Raw genomic sequence first — 16,968 nt, 5'->3', positions numbered from 1 at the left:
CTCATTTGATTCTTCTTACATGACTAATATGCATAGTTTTAAGTTTCTAAAACTCATTCGAACCTATTTATGCACATTTAAGGCTCGTTGGGTCGTTATAGGTCATATATTGAGCTAAAATGACATTTTCGCTCCCAAATTTGAACTAAAGAACCTAAGGACTCATTTGATTTTTATTACATGACTAATGTTAATTGACTATTGTTATAGGAATTTTCGCATCCAAAGAAGTCGAATTCTAAGCCTAAGTCCAACTTAGAGGTCGTGGGTAGTTGTGATCGTAAAACACAAGAATCAACCACCAAAAGCAAGAAAGCGGGACTTGTACACGATGCAATTCAAGGTCTTGGCCCGTCATGCAAATACTTGTAGTTTATCATGACTTCGGCGCCTGATGATATATATGATACTACTACCATCCCATTGGCGGCCTCAGTTTGGCACTTGGATTTTGATCAAGAAACATACATAACTGCGTCTGATATAGGAGAGTTCCTTCGCGGGGCGTGCTTAAACATTTCAGCGATCCAAGTCTACATATTGTAATTAAATGTTTTATTGTTGTTAATATAACTATTATTTCTTTGAAGTTTTTTCTCTTTATCGATCTTAATAGTGTAATCTTGTTTATTTTGTAGGTGTTTATTGCACGATCATGCCAAATCATTTGAAATGTCTCGGATTTCGTTCATTTGTCCCGAGATTATGTCAAGCACTAGAATCAAGGCCGACCCTGGAGCGCCAACAATGTATTTGAAAAACATTTTCCAAGCTGAAATTGAAAAGGAGAAGATGGGTAATCCTAACCTAACTAATTGGTTTTTAATCCCATATAATCAAGAGTAAGTGTGTTATATTATATAAGTTTCATATAAAATATTAATTATTATTGTTATTAAATATTTAATATATCATTTATAAATTATACAGAAATCATTGGAATTTATACGTGATGGACCTACGTAGAGGTTATGTATATATTTTCGATTCTGCTAGAGATCCACGTCGAACAGATTATGCATGGGGAATCTTGAGTTTGTAAGTTCTTTTGCTTACAAATTACATTAGTCTTTAAGAAACCTAAGCCAAAATCATATTCATGAGTACCCATGTTTCGTTAATTTTCTAGGGCATACCAAGTGTACAAGTGCAATGGTGGGCATTGTCCGAATAAAACGAGTTTTAAGTCGTGTAAACCCATTCATATAGAGGTATAACATGTTTCTTAATTAGCTTTTTGCTTTGTTTTTATTAATTATTGGCCTTGCAAGATAAAGTATTATGTTTCTTAATCAGTGTGCTCAACAAATCGGCGGAACTGAGTGTGGCTATTACGTTATGAAGTTCATGTTAGAGATAGTCACGTTACAACATGACTATGAAGGCCGGCTAGATGAGGTAATTAAGTAACTAATTGATTCGTATTCTAGACTATTAATACATTGTCATTAGTTGCTTGAATGTTAAAATGTGACATTTCATTTGCATTTAATCGATCTAATGCTCCATCAATTTTTTGTTTTTGTAAGGTCTATACTCCGAGGACTGCGCCTTATGCTAGTGAGGAAATTGATGTGGTTCGTGAGCAATGGGCGAAGTTTTTTACCACCAAGTATTTATTATTGACCTGAGGGCGCTTGATCGTGTTGGTTTAGATGTTATAGAACAATCTTTTATGTTAAAATGTATGCGTACGTTGAAATTGGAACGTAAATATATTTAAATGTATCGGTATGTGCACTTTTGGTTTTGGGATATATACAAAACTCCAGTTGTTTTTATATTTGTTATACAGGTTGCGTTATTCTATTATTGTTTTGACAGGTTTCTATATTTGGTGCAAGGCACTCTAGGTATCCCTAAACAAAATTAGAATTTTCCCGCCAAAAGTGCTTTTTTGCAGCGTACATATATGTTGTACGCTGCAACAAGGGAAAAAAATTTCGCAAAAATTCAGACTTGTTGCAGCGTACAAATAAATGTACGCTGCAAAAAATTGAGTAATTCAGACTTGTTGCAGCGTACAAATAAATGTACGCTGCAAAAAGTTGAGTCTTTTGCAGCGTACATATATATGTACGCTGCAACAAGTCCAAAATTTTGCCAATTTTTTGGCACTTGTTGCAGCGTACATCTAAAAGCCCGCTGCAACAAATCACTTTTTGCAGCGAACTTGTACGCTGCAACAAGTTCAGACTTGTTGCAGGCCCCCCAGTTGCAGCATACGATGTACGCTGCAACAGGGGTCTAAAAGCCCGCTGCAATAAGGGTTTTTTCTACTAGTGTCAGAAACAAACAATTCAATTCCTTAGGGCTTAAAAGGGTAATATAATTTCCTAAATTGTAAAATGAAACAAGTTTCAAAAGCAAATTCAGTTAGTTTTTGTTATGGTGATTTTCTTTCTTGCTACAGTTTATAATTAATAAATACGGAGTACTTCATAATAGGGTCTGTCTATATAATCTTATATTCCAAGTATAGGAATTGATCAAACCACTAGGAGAAGATTCCAAGTACAGAATATATCAAACCATTAGGATAAAATTTATAGAAGATTGCAAGTCTAACATCGCAACCTTCACAGAATGACCTCTTTTTTCATATATTCTCTTGCATTCGACCAAACTACATAAATATATTGATCTAGTTTTTGTTGCAGGTACTTAATTTATCCTCATTGTGTATGTTCTAATTATCATTGCGTATGTTCTAACTAACTACGCATATGTTCTTTTATTACTCTATAATGCAAGATGTTGTTGCATTTTTCTATTTTCTATAGATAGTACTACATGCATATTTTTCTTGAAACTTTTGTTAAAATTAACCTATTAGCTCAAATGGTAGAGCAGTGTGCCATTGCACATGGATGTAGATTCAAATCCTACATAGGTTGTTGTGAACACACAAGTTAGCGCCAATGTATTTATAGGGATAGGTCCTACAAGAGAGTTACCCTCCAGCACAAGCTTAGTTAAGTGTCTTAAACGCCCACCTGGCCGTGACTCGAGAATGCCAGTCGTGTCTTTGATAACCTTAGCTTTAGAGCATAGTAGTGCAGTTCTATTAGCCCGTGAATACTTTTTCGTTCGTTGGGATAGGGTCGGGCCTCAAATGTTGGTAAACCAGGGTCCCAATTAAGGAAAGTTCCCGTTACACCTGTGAGTAGAGCTATCAGCAAGTAGCCAAGGACACCCCTGCAAGGGTTTTAAGTCCACTGGTTCCTTATTCATCACCTCTTTGGAATATATCGACACTAACTAGTGATAATTTGTTGTCAACTACTATGCATAAAGGTCCCGAGCAGTTACTCGCTTTCTGATCAAACTCTGCCATTGAGGAATTATGTTGGTCATACATCTTGTCCATCTCAGTCATGTTCTATAAACTGAAGCTAATGTTCTAAATATTTATACATATGTTCTAAAGTAAGTAGAACAGATTCAAAAGTAAGTAGAAGTGGTCCAAAGTAAATAATCATCAAATAGGAGAATTAAGTAATATCATAAACGGAATACAAAGAGTTGCCTATGTAGGATTCGAACCTACATCTTTGTGCAATCGCACAAAGCTCTACCAATTGAGCTAATAGGCATTGTTCCAAAAAATCAAGCATTACTTGCAACAACACCACACACACGCACACACACACACACACACACACACACACACACACACAACTGCTAGCAGTAGCCAAACATATCACAATAGTTGCATGGCCAATAATCAATTACAGGAATCATACCACCTCAGATTGAACAACCCTCCCTGCAAAACAAATAGCCTGCACCAACAACTATCTAGCCACTTAAGACCAACACCAATCTATTCAACAACTATATTATCCCATAATGTTGCCCATGAAAACACAACATAGCTAACCTTGCCTGAATCCTCATAAAAATATGCCAAAAATCAGACTCAAAGCACATTCAAGAACATATTAGATACAAGAAGAGAACATTGGAAAATACCTTTCTAGTTTTAGAACATCTAGTTATGAAATTTAGAACATAAAATATCCATAAATAATAGCTTCGATCTCTACATGAAGAGAACAATATAAAATTATGGTCTAAAAGGTGAAACTTAATATTCTTAAAAGTGAGCCTTCATGTTCTAAAGAATTTAGATGATGAAATATTACCCAATATTTGAAAGGATGTCAGGTAAAAGTGTTTTTTTGACAATTAGACTATAAATGGACTCCGGCACTGATATTTTGTCGCTTTATAAACTAGTGATACGTAGTAAGTAATCGTGTTTTAAAAGGTGAAACTTAATGTTCTAACAAGAGAAGCTATATGTTCTATCAATTGAATATATATGTTTTAACAAGTGAATCTATATGTTCTGCACATTATTCTTATATGTTCTAATCTGGTAAGCTAGATGTTCCAAGTAGTTAAGCTATATGTTACACACTAGTAAGAAAGGCAATGGACTAAAAAATTATCCTTCTATTCTACCCAATATATTCTACCAATATATCTTTTGATGTACTTTCTTTGTATTCTTCCGGGTTTTAAAATGTGGCATGTTAAAAACTCTTCACATAGTTTATGAACAAACTAACACTAGTGGAAAAAATACCTGTTGAGGGGGGCATTTTGGGCTTATTGAGGCGAACAAGGCCCGCTTCGACAGACGTGGCTTCAACAGCTCACATAGCTGTTGAGGCGGGCTTTGTTCGCCTCAACAGGTAGTCTGTTGTGGGGGGCTTTCAAAAGCCCGCCTCAACAGCCCAAAACCAAAGCGAAAAATAAGGACCTGTTGTGGGGGGCTTTACAAAAGCCCGCCTCAACAGACACCTCTGTTGAGGCTCACTTCTTAAATGCCCCCCTCAACAGACCTGTATTTTTGCGTCAATACCTGTATTTTTGCGCCAATACCACCACTAATATTCTGCTTTAATTTTCTTTGTTAGGTAATAGAAGAACCATAATACTCATAAAATAGACAATTGTAAACAATAAATACTTCATTCACATTAATATTGAAATAATATTGTTTAATGTAATTTTATAATATAAATTCACACAAAAATAATATTTGAATCTACAATTCGATTATTCTGCCTACGCTTCCCTTGACCATTACCAAAATTACTCTTCCTTGTAAATGAACAACCACTCAATTTTGCAAGTTGTCCAACCAGTTGGCCAACACCACCAAACGCAACAGAGACAAAGACACGATCTCCTTTCTTAGCACCTCCAATCTCGTACAACCCAACATAGGCTATCATGCGTGCCTGGCATACCTACATATGATACAAGCGAAAAAAATAAAACGACAATTATTTTTTAAACAAGACATTGGATTCATGAATTCATATTGGATTCATGAATAATTTTTTAAACAAGAGATCAGAAAGCTGTAGTTATAACTTAAAACCATCCCATTTTTAATTATTTACAGAATAACCCAACTTATTATACCACTTGATAAAACGGCCGCCTTTCTTTTCCTTCTCTCACCACCTCCCCTTAAGGTTGGATTTATATTTTCAATTTTTCCTAATTTTAATTGAAATATGATTTCCTCCTCACTATTACAACAACCTAAAAAAGTAAACCTAAATAACTGCACAAAAAGGAGCACTTAAGGCACTACATTACACGGTGAAAAGGAGGTGATTGTCTTAAAGGCTCTTGGCAAGGCGAATGTCTAAGGAACATTTGAGGCATTTTAGGGCATTTGATGCTCATAGCAGACCTTTGTAAACACAAATTAGTGCAGTAAAGTATTAAAGTGCTAAAGTACAATATCAATCCTGCAACAGTAGGGAAAATAAGAACTGCATACATCTACCATATACATCTAAAAGCAGTTTTAAAACACAATCTCAGCATCAAGCTTAACCAACAAAACGATTTCTTTTTTTTCCCAGCAATGGTTCATAGTTTCATACACACAGATGCCCCAATTCACAGAATATTAATTCTTAAAGCCATACACCAGCAATCCAGAAAGTGAACATACCTTGATGTCTAGATGAGTTAAAATATGGAGCTTTGTATGGAGCTTATGGCTGCTTGCCCTCCTGTTGCTGCAATGTACTGCTGTGTTTGCTGCATTTTGAACCACAAAATGTTACTAATCATACATGAGAATCCAAGATAAAGCAAGGTATGATATATGAATGGTAAAAATTTATCAGTTAAACAACAAAGTAATGCCCGAAGTTCACCAAAATGGCAAAATGACAGTTCAGTTTTACTGAACTTTAAGAAAATATACATTGTAGTTGATGTTTGTTGCATGTGGAACCAAAAACCATTACTAATCATACATGAGAATCCAATATCAGAATATCTGATGGTAAAAATTTCTCAGGAGAACACTGAAAGACGCTTAATAGGAAAAGAAATGGAAGAAGATCATCAAAATTACAGTTCAGTTTTACTGGAGTTCAAGCAGGTATATTTTGCAGTTGATGTTTTGGTGCATTCGGAGATGACAAATATTAGATTCTTTTCCTGCCCGTTCTCTATGTCTCAAGGGAGAAAATAGATCACAGATCAATAAGCATTAGATGTATTACAGAACACTTGATAAGCATCGGAAAACTACCTATTCCCAGTCTCTATCTCATACAAAAGTGAACAAAGTTAAAAATAATTAACAATAAGAAACTGAAATGAGGGAGAAGAAAAACAAGCTTTACGACAGTTGCTTGAAATCAGGCCACGATTATGGTATTCTGTATATTTTGCTACTAGCTAGAAACAAGATTGTAATCAGTAATCAAAACAAAAGTTTTAATACTAACATAAAATTAATAGAAAAATAGAAAATACCTTTTCTAGCATCTGTGATTTGTTATGATTTATAATTTATCAACATGTTTGATAGTTGACACTTGACAGAGCAGTAGTAACTATTAAGCATATGGACAAGGGACTGACTGCAGATATTCAGTTCAGTCTGATCTCCACTAGAGTACTAGACAGCCATAACATATTTTCTATTAGCATAAACATGATCCTTAACAACAACTTGTTGTGCAGTTAGTAGGCTTAAATTGCTAGATGAATCATTAAGTAATAACCCAAGACACGAGCACTGAGCCAATGAGCAATGAGCAATGAGCCAATGATGATTATCGTTTGGCATCATAAGCTGCACCTTCCATATCCCTCTACACTTCCTAACTTAATTTTACAACCTTAAAATGTTTCACCTTTACCACCCTATATATTATATAATCTATTCTACATCTCATCTAACTACACTTGTATTGTTCCACAACAACTAAACCAATCAACCATCTAGTAAATCAACAAGGATTGCCAAAACAACCTCAAATAGACCCTCGTAACATTCAAATTCAACATTTTAGCAATTTAGACTTGACAAGTATTAACAATGAAATAATCAACTTCGTAATGAATTCAATGTAACTGTCGTTTCTTCTTGTAATGTCTAATGTAATGTACTCCGTAGTATTCAATTTCTAATCAATTAGAACAAAGCAGATTTTGATACTTTATACAATGACCTTAAAAACCACACAAAAGAATTAAACTTAGGAATATATTTGAAACTAAACAATTACATGACATCCAATACTAAGTATCATGCCCTTCTTCTCTAGCTTTTCTTAATTGGCTCATCATCATCTTCAATATCCCAACTCAAATATTCATCACCATCTTCAGCAACACTCAACCTCTTTCGCAATTCTTCCTTGTTACTAGGACTACTTAGAATACAATGAAAAACTGACTAAAAAGTAAGAACGTTCAGGTTCAGAAATCAACAGCAATTCCTACCAACTAAAAACATGTTTTGCTAATCATGGAAGAGCAATATGCTTTTTTTCCCAACCTCATACCCACATATTCTACTCCGTACTGTCTTCTTCCCTATCTTCCGAACAAATTAATCATGCATTCAAACTCATCAATGAATTCAGATTACAAACCACCACCACCGCAACTAATTTGAGACAAAAAACCTAAAATAAAAAACCTAAATTCACCACAATTGTAAATCATTAATTGGAATTGATGAGAGTAATTCCAAGAAGAAGAAGAAGATCTCTTTACCACCGCAAGATCAGAGCCACCAGCAAGCCATCACCTTGCTTGCGTCGCCTCATCCGACCACCCACGACCTACCTAAACCCGAGCCGCACCTCCACCACCGCCACCTCCCGTTAGAGAATTAAAAATCGTTAAAATCAACAAAAATAATCAAAAACCTAAATTATAAATCAAAAGAGTTAATAAAAAATAATATGAAAAATCAAAAACCTAAAAGAATTGAAGAATGCAGGAGAGATGGAGAGAGATGAAAGAGTTACCTCATTTGGAGAACGACGCTGTCTTCCTCGAGAATACGAAGTAGATGACGGTCGAATCGATATACCCTAGCTTGAGGAGGGAGACAAATCGACGAGTTTGAAGAGTCGAGGGAGAGAGGTCGCGGAGATACCCTAGCTTTGTAACTCTTCCATGGAAGGCGGAGGAAAAGCTTCCATGGAAGCCAACGACTGTGACGAGAGCGAGAGGGAGCCCGATTTGTTGACGAAATAGCGGGTTTGAGGAGTTTTGAACTAGGAGAGAGGAGAGGAGAGAGGAGAGTGAAGAGAAGAGAGAGAAATGAAACAGATGAAATGAGGAGGTTTAAATGTTGCGAAGACCTGTTGAAGCGAACAAAAATAAGCCCGCCCCTTTAGACTAGTGTCTATTGAGGCGGGCAATCAAAAGCCCCCTTCAACAGTATCTATAGAAGCGAACACCACAAAAGCCCGCCCCAATCTGTTAGTAAAACATTTGACCCGCGTTGACTGAGTGGTTATTGAGGCTCACTTATGTATGCCCCCCTCAACAAGGGGGCTACAACAGGCATTTTTTCCACTAGTGTAAACTACGAAACTAAGATCTGTATATATTTTTTTTATATAAATCATCATGTCTCTTTCCAGACTTCCCATCATACTATTATCTCAACCCTACCCTCAAAACCTCCCCTGCTCTACCATATGGTACGTATAGTCAAACTAAACATTATGAATTCCTAAACTAAATGTTATGAGTTCCCAAACTAAATGCTTTGCATTCCTAAGCTAAATGTTCTGAATCCCCAAACTAAATGTTCTGAATTGACATATGCACATAAAAGTGCACACGCACATGCAAGTAACAAACGCAATACACATAACTACACCCAACACATAATTGAAGACATCATAATTGACATTAGCTTCAGTTTTTCCAGCGATGTGAGCTTCAGTTTCTTCCTTGCAACATATGCAACAAAATTTAGTTATGTTTTAAATATGTATATATTATATTAAAAAAAAGGTTATATTGTTCTAACCAACGAAGCTATATGTTCTAACTAGTGAAGCAACATTTTCTAACAAGACAAGCAACATGTTCTAACAAGAGAAGCTATATATTCTAACAATTGAATTTATATGTTCTAACAAGAGAAGCTATTTATTCTAACAATTGAATTTATATGTTCTAGCAAGTGTAGTTATATGTTTTGTACACTATTCCTATATGTTCTATTCAGTTAAGCTACATGTTCTAAGTACTTAAGCTATATGTTCTATTCAGTTAAGCTACATGTTCTAAGTAGTTAAGCTATATGTTCTATTCAGTTAAGCTACATGTTCTAAGTAGTTAAGCTATATGTTCTAACTTTCAGTTAATAGAAAATCAGATATGCTGAGCTAAACAACTTGAATCTAGACTTTAGTATCTTCAGTAAAAGGCCATTTCATTGACAAGATATTACTAGGAGAGGCATAAACATGTTCACAAGAGAGCCTACAAGATAATTGTAAGGGTATCTCCATTCCTGGGCTCAAAATCAGCTATTAAGAATGTAAAAACAAAGAAGTGTTTCGGTCTAAAGTGTATCATGGATAACAGAAAAGATCGATAAACAAGAAATATTGATAGCGGTAAGTTTAGTTGTAAAACTAACGGAGTAAACTTTTTTAACGGTTCAAGAAGAATTGATCGATGATTCAATTTATCACGATAATCCTTGTCGGTTGTGCTTCTAGGTATCAATATATCACCTAAATAATGTAATGAGTTATTTACCAAATATGTCATTCAAAACTGAAAAATATTAAACAACCTTATACATTAAAATCACAACATTAAACTATCATCCACTCATCATCTAAATTATAAAAGCTCCTTCACCATGCCTAAAAGTTCTTGGAAGGATATCAAACTACCAGAACCATAAAAACACATGATGTTCAAGTATGCATCGATCAAACAACAGACAAGAAGGTCACTATTCAATCACTAAGGTATTTGTTCTAAATAGTGACCTTTCATGTTCTACATTCTTAACCTTCATGTTCTAAAGTATAGAAAGCCTAAAATATTACCCCACATTGCTCATGATTTCGTTCAGAAGTGATGCAGGACAATTTGCTCCATTGTTTTGGTGCGTTTATTCTTATTTTCTCTGTTTAAAAATTCAGAACATATAACTCTTACTTTTAGATCATCATAAAATATCAAAATTAGATAAATATTTTAAAATCTTCAATTCTCAAATTAATTTAAAAATTCTGAAATTATATTCTTATAAAAAATACTTAAAATTCAGAAAATTCGGAACACCCACAATTTCTACAAACCTAAGAAATAAGGAACATAAAATTCGCTAAATCTCTAGAAAAATCCAAATTCGCAAACCAAAAATTCCGAAAATAAATACAAAATTTCGGAAATTAGTAAATATATTTAGCAAAAATTAAAGCATCGGATACTTACTCTTGTGGATCTTCTGGAATTGTTGCTTCTTTGTCGTGTTTTTGTTTTGCTTAAAATCAAAATTTAACAAAAATTAACCACAATTAATGTATAAAGACAAAGAAAGTAGTTCAAATTTTTGTATTTTGCTTACCTTAGTCGTTCGTATTGTTTTCTGCTCTAGTTATCTTCAATTGAAAAAATTAGGTTAAAATTAGGGAAAATTGTAGAAGGATAGAAGAAGTATACAACAATTGAGTTCGAATTTACCTTAAATCAACAATACACCGGCGACGAAAGAGGTTGATTGGTCGTTTTTGGAGCTGCAATGGCGGTTTTGTCGAGCGGAGAGAGAAAATTGCGAGAGAGAAGAGAGAGTCGCGTACGGGAGAGTGAGAGAGTGCAGAGGAAGGTTTGAGAGAGAGAAAGTGGGTGGGGTTTAATGAAAGAAACGTGGGCTTTAATTAGGAAGATGGATGGGTTTGCAAATCATTTAATCCTAGCCATTAGATTGAATCTAATCCTACGGATTAGATTCATTCTCATATATAGTAGTATACTCACATAGGGACCTATATATATATAGTTATTATATATGTAGTTATTAATCTAATACCATTATTCGATTTATCTCCAAAAATATATAGTAAATCAGATATATAGTGAACAATAAAACTTTAAATATTAATGTAATCATTATGATAAAATACTAATTAATTAGCGACAATGTACTTTATAAAAAGTGCTAACAATCATCTACGCATTAATTTTTATTGCTACTCAAACTGAAATAAAAGCAATACAAAATTAAACAACTTTCTAGCATCATTTGTTCTACACTAAACAACATAGTAAAAAACGAAAGAAAAACAACTTCCTAACTAATATAATTAAGCGATTAAATCCTATCGCCATGATAGCTTACCTTGAAGATCACTTGTTATCCCTTGATCTAAGTTTCACCATTATCACTTGAATCATCATTAATCTGCAAAGAAAATTTAATATGTCAATTTTTGCTTTGGTAAAAATCTATTATTACTAGTCACAACATCACCAATAACTCTCATCCTTCTCAACGTCAGAAACCAGTAGGGCCGAAAAGAAGGGAAGCCAAAGGCAACCTCTAACCTACACACACAACATAATCTATTGCACAAACCCACATCAGAAAAAAGACAACAAATCCCACCCCATTAATCCAGACAATAACAAAGTCAAAAAAAAATGCACCAGTGACGGTTCTATGTATTTATGGTCCTGATGCATCACAACATGCAACAGAGAAACTGATGCAGTCAGCAACAAAACACATTACCATTACCACATGTAAAACATTTGTACCAGGAAATTAAGCCAAAGCACCAGCATCAGCAGCAGATGCGTGTACGGACAAAGCACCTGATGGTGTCATAAAATACACCAGCAGTGCTTCTCCTGTTTCAAGTATCGAAAATGCAATAACTCATCATGATGGCTTGGAATCAATTGAGCAAGGCAATGTGATTCCAGAGTCCTTCTCTGTGCATGAAGAGTTTGATGTTAAGGAATGTACCACAGATAATACAGTTGAGATTTGTGAAGCGTATCAAACTAGAAAATGTGAGGAGAAGAACTGTTCCAGTATGATGGTTCATAATGACCATTTGCAGGAAAAGGTTAAACCTCAATGCATGAAAGCAAAGGGTGAAATAAGGGCCAGAGTTTCGCCAAAGATTTCACCAAAACCCTGTAGTACGAATGGTCGAGCAAACTGCACAGTTCCGCAGCCATTTTCTCTAGCAACTGAAAAGCGAGCATCAACTCGTCCTCTAGAGGCTGAAACTGATCCAAATAAAGTGTCACTGAAATCAAAGACTATACAGCCGCCTAATGGTGGCAAGAAAGTTCATGTTCATTTGCTTTTGTCCTTGGTCAGCTGTTTTCTACCGTTATTTTGCTAATGAATTGTGGTTTAGCTGTTATTGTGGTCAAGAATTTTTCAAAAAAATCGGGCACCTCGAGTAAGATAGAAGGATATACTTTGATTCTACTGTACCTTCTTCTTGCTCCCCAACTCTCAAGCTTCTCTAGATGTCTGAATTAAGTTGTGATGCAAGAGCATAACTTATGCATCATTTGGTTAAATCTACCTAGGACTACCTATATGCATCAAAGGTAGGAACAGAATCAATTCTAGCTGTTTTTAGCCAATATTTTGTACACTTAGTAGGTGGTTTATTTATACCCTTAGTACTCGATAATTATTTTGTAAATCTAGCAAAGACACATTTGCAAAGGGTTGCACCAAGTGTCAGCCGTTGCTCAAAACAGAACAGTAGCAACAGCACTTGCAAGCATATTTGTGAAGAGTTATGAAGCTGTAAGAGGAGATGCCATGACCTGGAACTATTGGTTATCTGTTAGGCCCTACTATCCTTTACCTTGTTTGACAGCTGCAATAGGCTTAAAATGCCATAACAATAATTATAGCTAGTAGCAAAGTTCAGGTTTGCAGTTTTGGTGTGACAGTAATTAGTGGTGCTGTTAAAAAACAGCAGCGAAACAAATGGAGCTTCAGTTAATACTTCATTACTTGGCCTATTAATTAATTCAGTACGTTAGTTAATTCTGATAACAATAGATTAGTGTCGATCACAAAGCAGCAAATTTATTTCTTAACCAACATGGCCCAACAACTGACACCATAACCAAGTGCAAAAACTAGGAAAAAAGGAACAAAAATGTAATGATAGCAAGTAGTGCATTCAATAAGTTCTTGCACACGCTCAATCAGAGCTTTATACAGGTTCAATAAAGTTACAGAACAGCAAACAAATTCAAACGGTAAGGAAATCTGGCTTGCAGGTTCAGAATATGTCCACAGAAACATAGGGTTATAAATCATGTTTATGGTCACAAATCGCAAAAAAAATCAAGCTTAGAAACATAGTTAAGTCCATATAAGATTACCTTGCTTTTGGAAATAGTGTCCACTTCTCATGTCTTGGCCTATTGTTCACCACTGCCACCAGTATCATCATTAATCTACAAAAACCATTTTAATAAGCCACGTCGAATACATTTTACATTGAGTGTACTAAAACAAATATTCAAATACTTAATCGGTAAGACATGCATGTTTCTAAAGCAAAATGACCAACCATATGTATTGCTGATTTCGCACCATCTAAAAGGTCTGATGAAACATTTCCTTTGCGTACTTCCTTCAAAACTTGTCCTAAGAAAGAAGCAATCATTTTAAATGACTGCTTTGTTTCATCAAACTTCGTGCTTAGAGCTTTATTTTGTTGTGCAAGTTCCTGATTTTGCTTCTTCACAGCTGATAGTTCACCTTTTATGTTCTCCACTTTCACGGCACCATTGTTAACATAGCTTGACCCTTCTTTCCTTAGCAAACCTTCCACTCGAAAGATGTCACTTTGCTTCACTCCAAACCAATAATTTAGAGGATGTTTAGGTATTTCACCTTTATACATAAGCCTATTAAAGACCTCATTCTCAATTTCAACCCTAGACAAGGAAGAAGAGGAACTCGCAAGGTTTTCTTGGACCTCATCGTTTGCTTCCTCCTGTTAGATAATATGAGAAGCGAATATCAGAAGTCTAAGATCTAGAAGATAAAAGATCGGAAACACAAGCACGTAAATTAGTCTTAGGTCTACTAAGTTGGAGATTAGTGGCCTCAACCTACTAGTAATATTCAGTTTGCACTATTTGGCATTGAAACTCGTGCTTGGCTAGTATCCATCGTTTGAATATATGCATGCACTGGATATACTCTGATATATGCATCCAATGTAAAAGTTATGGCTGGCTTTATATGTTGGATTTCCAGAATGTTTACATCAATTTGTTACTCGTGTAACCTAAAGCACCTTATTCAAACGTTTAACGAGTGATAATTTAGTTCTTTGTTACTAGAAAATTCTTAAATTTGTGAGTTTAGGATACCTATCTTTCATTCACTCATTGTTTATGCTGTTGCAACTAGCTTGCAATGCACATAGTATTTGTGATTCAGAACTTAGACCTTTGGGTACAGGACTATATCCTGTGATATCTGTCATCAACCACAGGTGATCTGGCTACGTTATTGTCTGTTGTTTGTACAATCTCTGGAACTTTAAATACTAACTGGTTATAGTATTTTCAGTTGCTTGCCAAATGCGGTTTTGATGTTTGAGGGAAAAACAGATGTGGTGCGTGCGGTGCAACCTATACCTAAAGGTACTGAGGTATTAAAACCATTTGACTTGTGCTATTCCATTTCTAGTAGGTCTACTAACTTGGGATTAGTGGCCTCAACCTACTGGTTATATCCCAAGCTGTCCTAACTAATCAAGCAGGGGGTGTATTACTACATTTGTTAATACTAATGCAATATATATAGATGTCAGAGGCCTTGTTTTAACTGATCTGATCAGCACGGAAGCCATCAGAACTGATCTGATCTGAACAGAAATATTCAGAACTGATCAGTTCTGTTCAGATCGAATCAGTTCTGAGCAGATCAGTGCTTATCAGATCAGTTCAATTACTGAGTGGATGAACTCACCAGAGTGACACACTAGCTATTTACCGAGCCTATTAAATTAAAGTGCAGAGTAGGATTCACCTTGCTAAAAACTAATGAACTGAGAAAATAAGCTAATAATAATTTGGCCACTTTTCAAAAATTGAAATGTCTTCACATATCGTGTTGGATACTATAAATTAGAGCAAGATTGAATTAAGGAGTTAGCATAGATTAGAGCAAGATTGAATAAGCTCAACGCAATGGATACCATAAATTGATGAGAGGGTGTGCCCTCTTCAAAGCTTCCATCTTCTTTAGCATAAACTGATTTGTAAAATGCCAATTCGCTAAACTCTCCTTTATTTTTCTGCAATTATAGGAAACAAATAAATAAACAAACTTGTGGAGTCGGGCTGATTAGAGTCTCTTTGTGTTTTATGTTCCTATCTACTGAAATGCAACAACTCAATGAAGGTAGAAAATCATACAAAATAAGCTCTCGATTAGCAAAGCTTGTAGCACCACTCTTGTGAAAACGACTTTGTAATGCTCGAGCATTTTTTCCCAGTTCGGATTTTTCCTAATTTCAAGAAATCGGTGTTAGCATGAATAAAAGAAATTAAAATTACTAAATTTAGGATATTTCGAGGTCACAAACTATGGCCTTTGGTGTAAACCAATATTTAACCAAATCCGACCAACTCTTAGAGGAGACTCCATCAGGAAGATTGGCAAAGTTATGTTGTTGAGTTTTCATTGGATCAAAATATTTTTTCTTCAATGTGTATCTATGCTCCTTCCATGGTCTGTCCATGCGGTTTAAAAGCGATGTGTTAACTAGCTCCCCATCAGGTATCACAAAATGTTTCTTCAAAGAAAAAGGACCCAATGTAAGTGTTATACTGCGTAAAAAAGTATGTTGAAAGTATATAAAACGGAAGAAGTGCCAAATCTTTCTTTGAGCATGGATTGGAAGATAGTGTTCTCAATAGCAATCTGGCATATTTGTAAAGCAAGAAATAGAGCAATTTTCCAATTGCAAATTATCCTTTTTCAGTTTACAATATGTCATTAATGTCCACATTTTCTTTATACGCTTGATTGAGCTGTGAATTGTGAAGTGGTGTAATCAGGGAGCTTGTAACACATGTTTGTTCCAGAAAAATCCTCGTTTTTTCCTAACTTGTTCCATTTTCGATCACCCACTTCACCCTTCCTTTTTTTTAAGGAAACACGGTTCTGCAGGGCATATCCTTAATATGCCCTGGCTTCACTGAATTATTATAACACTTTATATTCCTTGAAGAAGGTCCATAGGAAAAATTTCCCTTGTGAATTTTGTAGGGGAATACAGTTAAACATAATAACATGTGCGGAACAATCCCCAAAGCCAGGAAACATGTATAAAGCACAGATTAAGCATACTTACATTCGAAGCGTGTTTTCCACAATAATCCGTCAACGAACACGAACAAAGAACTCCAATTGTTGTTCCTCTACTTGGTTCACCGACACGATCAAATCCGTCTTGATAATCGTAGCTTAGACAATTGATCAAGATACTTTGCGTTTTGGGAAGAACTCACTTTGGAGGCACAGAGAGAATTATGGTTCTCTGTGTCTCTAGGGTTTTGAGTAATCTGAATTGTGATTGCAGTAAGTTGCAAATTAGGTCATAAGGTTATTTACATAACCTTACTAACCGACCA

At 35.2% G+C, this 16,968-nt stretch overlaps 1 protein-coding gene across 1 annotated transcript; it reads left to right on the top strand.

The window, feature by feature from the left end:
- Window positions 1–365: 365 nt before the first annotated feature.
- Window positions 366–1,182, top strand: LOC130459826 (uncharacterized). Its single transcript, XM_056827411.1, has 3 exons — window positions 366–542; window positions 639–842; window positions 931–1,182. The coding sequence occupies exons 1-3, from the start codon at window positions 379–381 to the stop codon at window positions 1,040–1,042; spliced, it is 480 nt and encodes a 159-aa protein (XP_056683389.1). The 5' UTR covers window positions 366–378; the 3' UTR covers window positions 1,043–1,182.
- Window positions 1,183–16,968: the final 15,786 nt, after the last annotated feature.

This window comes from Spinacia oleracea, chromosome 4, assembly GCF_020520425.1.
Source record: "Spinacia oleracea cultivar Varoflay chromosome 4, BTI_SOV_V1, whole genome shotgun sequence".
NCBI lineage: Eukaryota > Viridiplantae > Streptophyta > Magnoliopsida > Caryophyllales > Amaranthaceae > Spinacia > Spinacia oleracea.
Note: the sequence above shows the minus strand (reverse complement) of the source record. Positions and strands in the feature narration are given on the sequence as shown.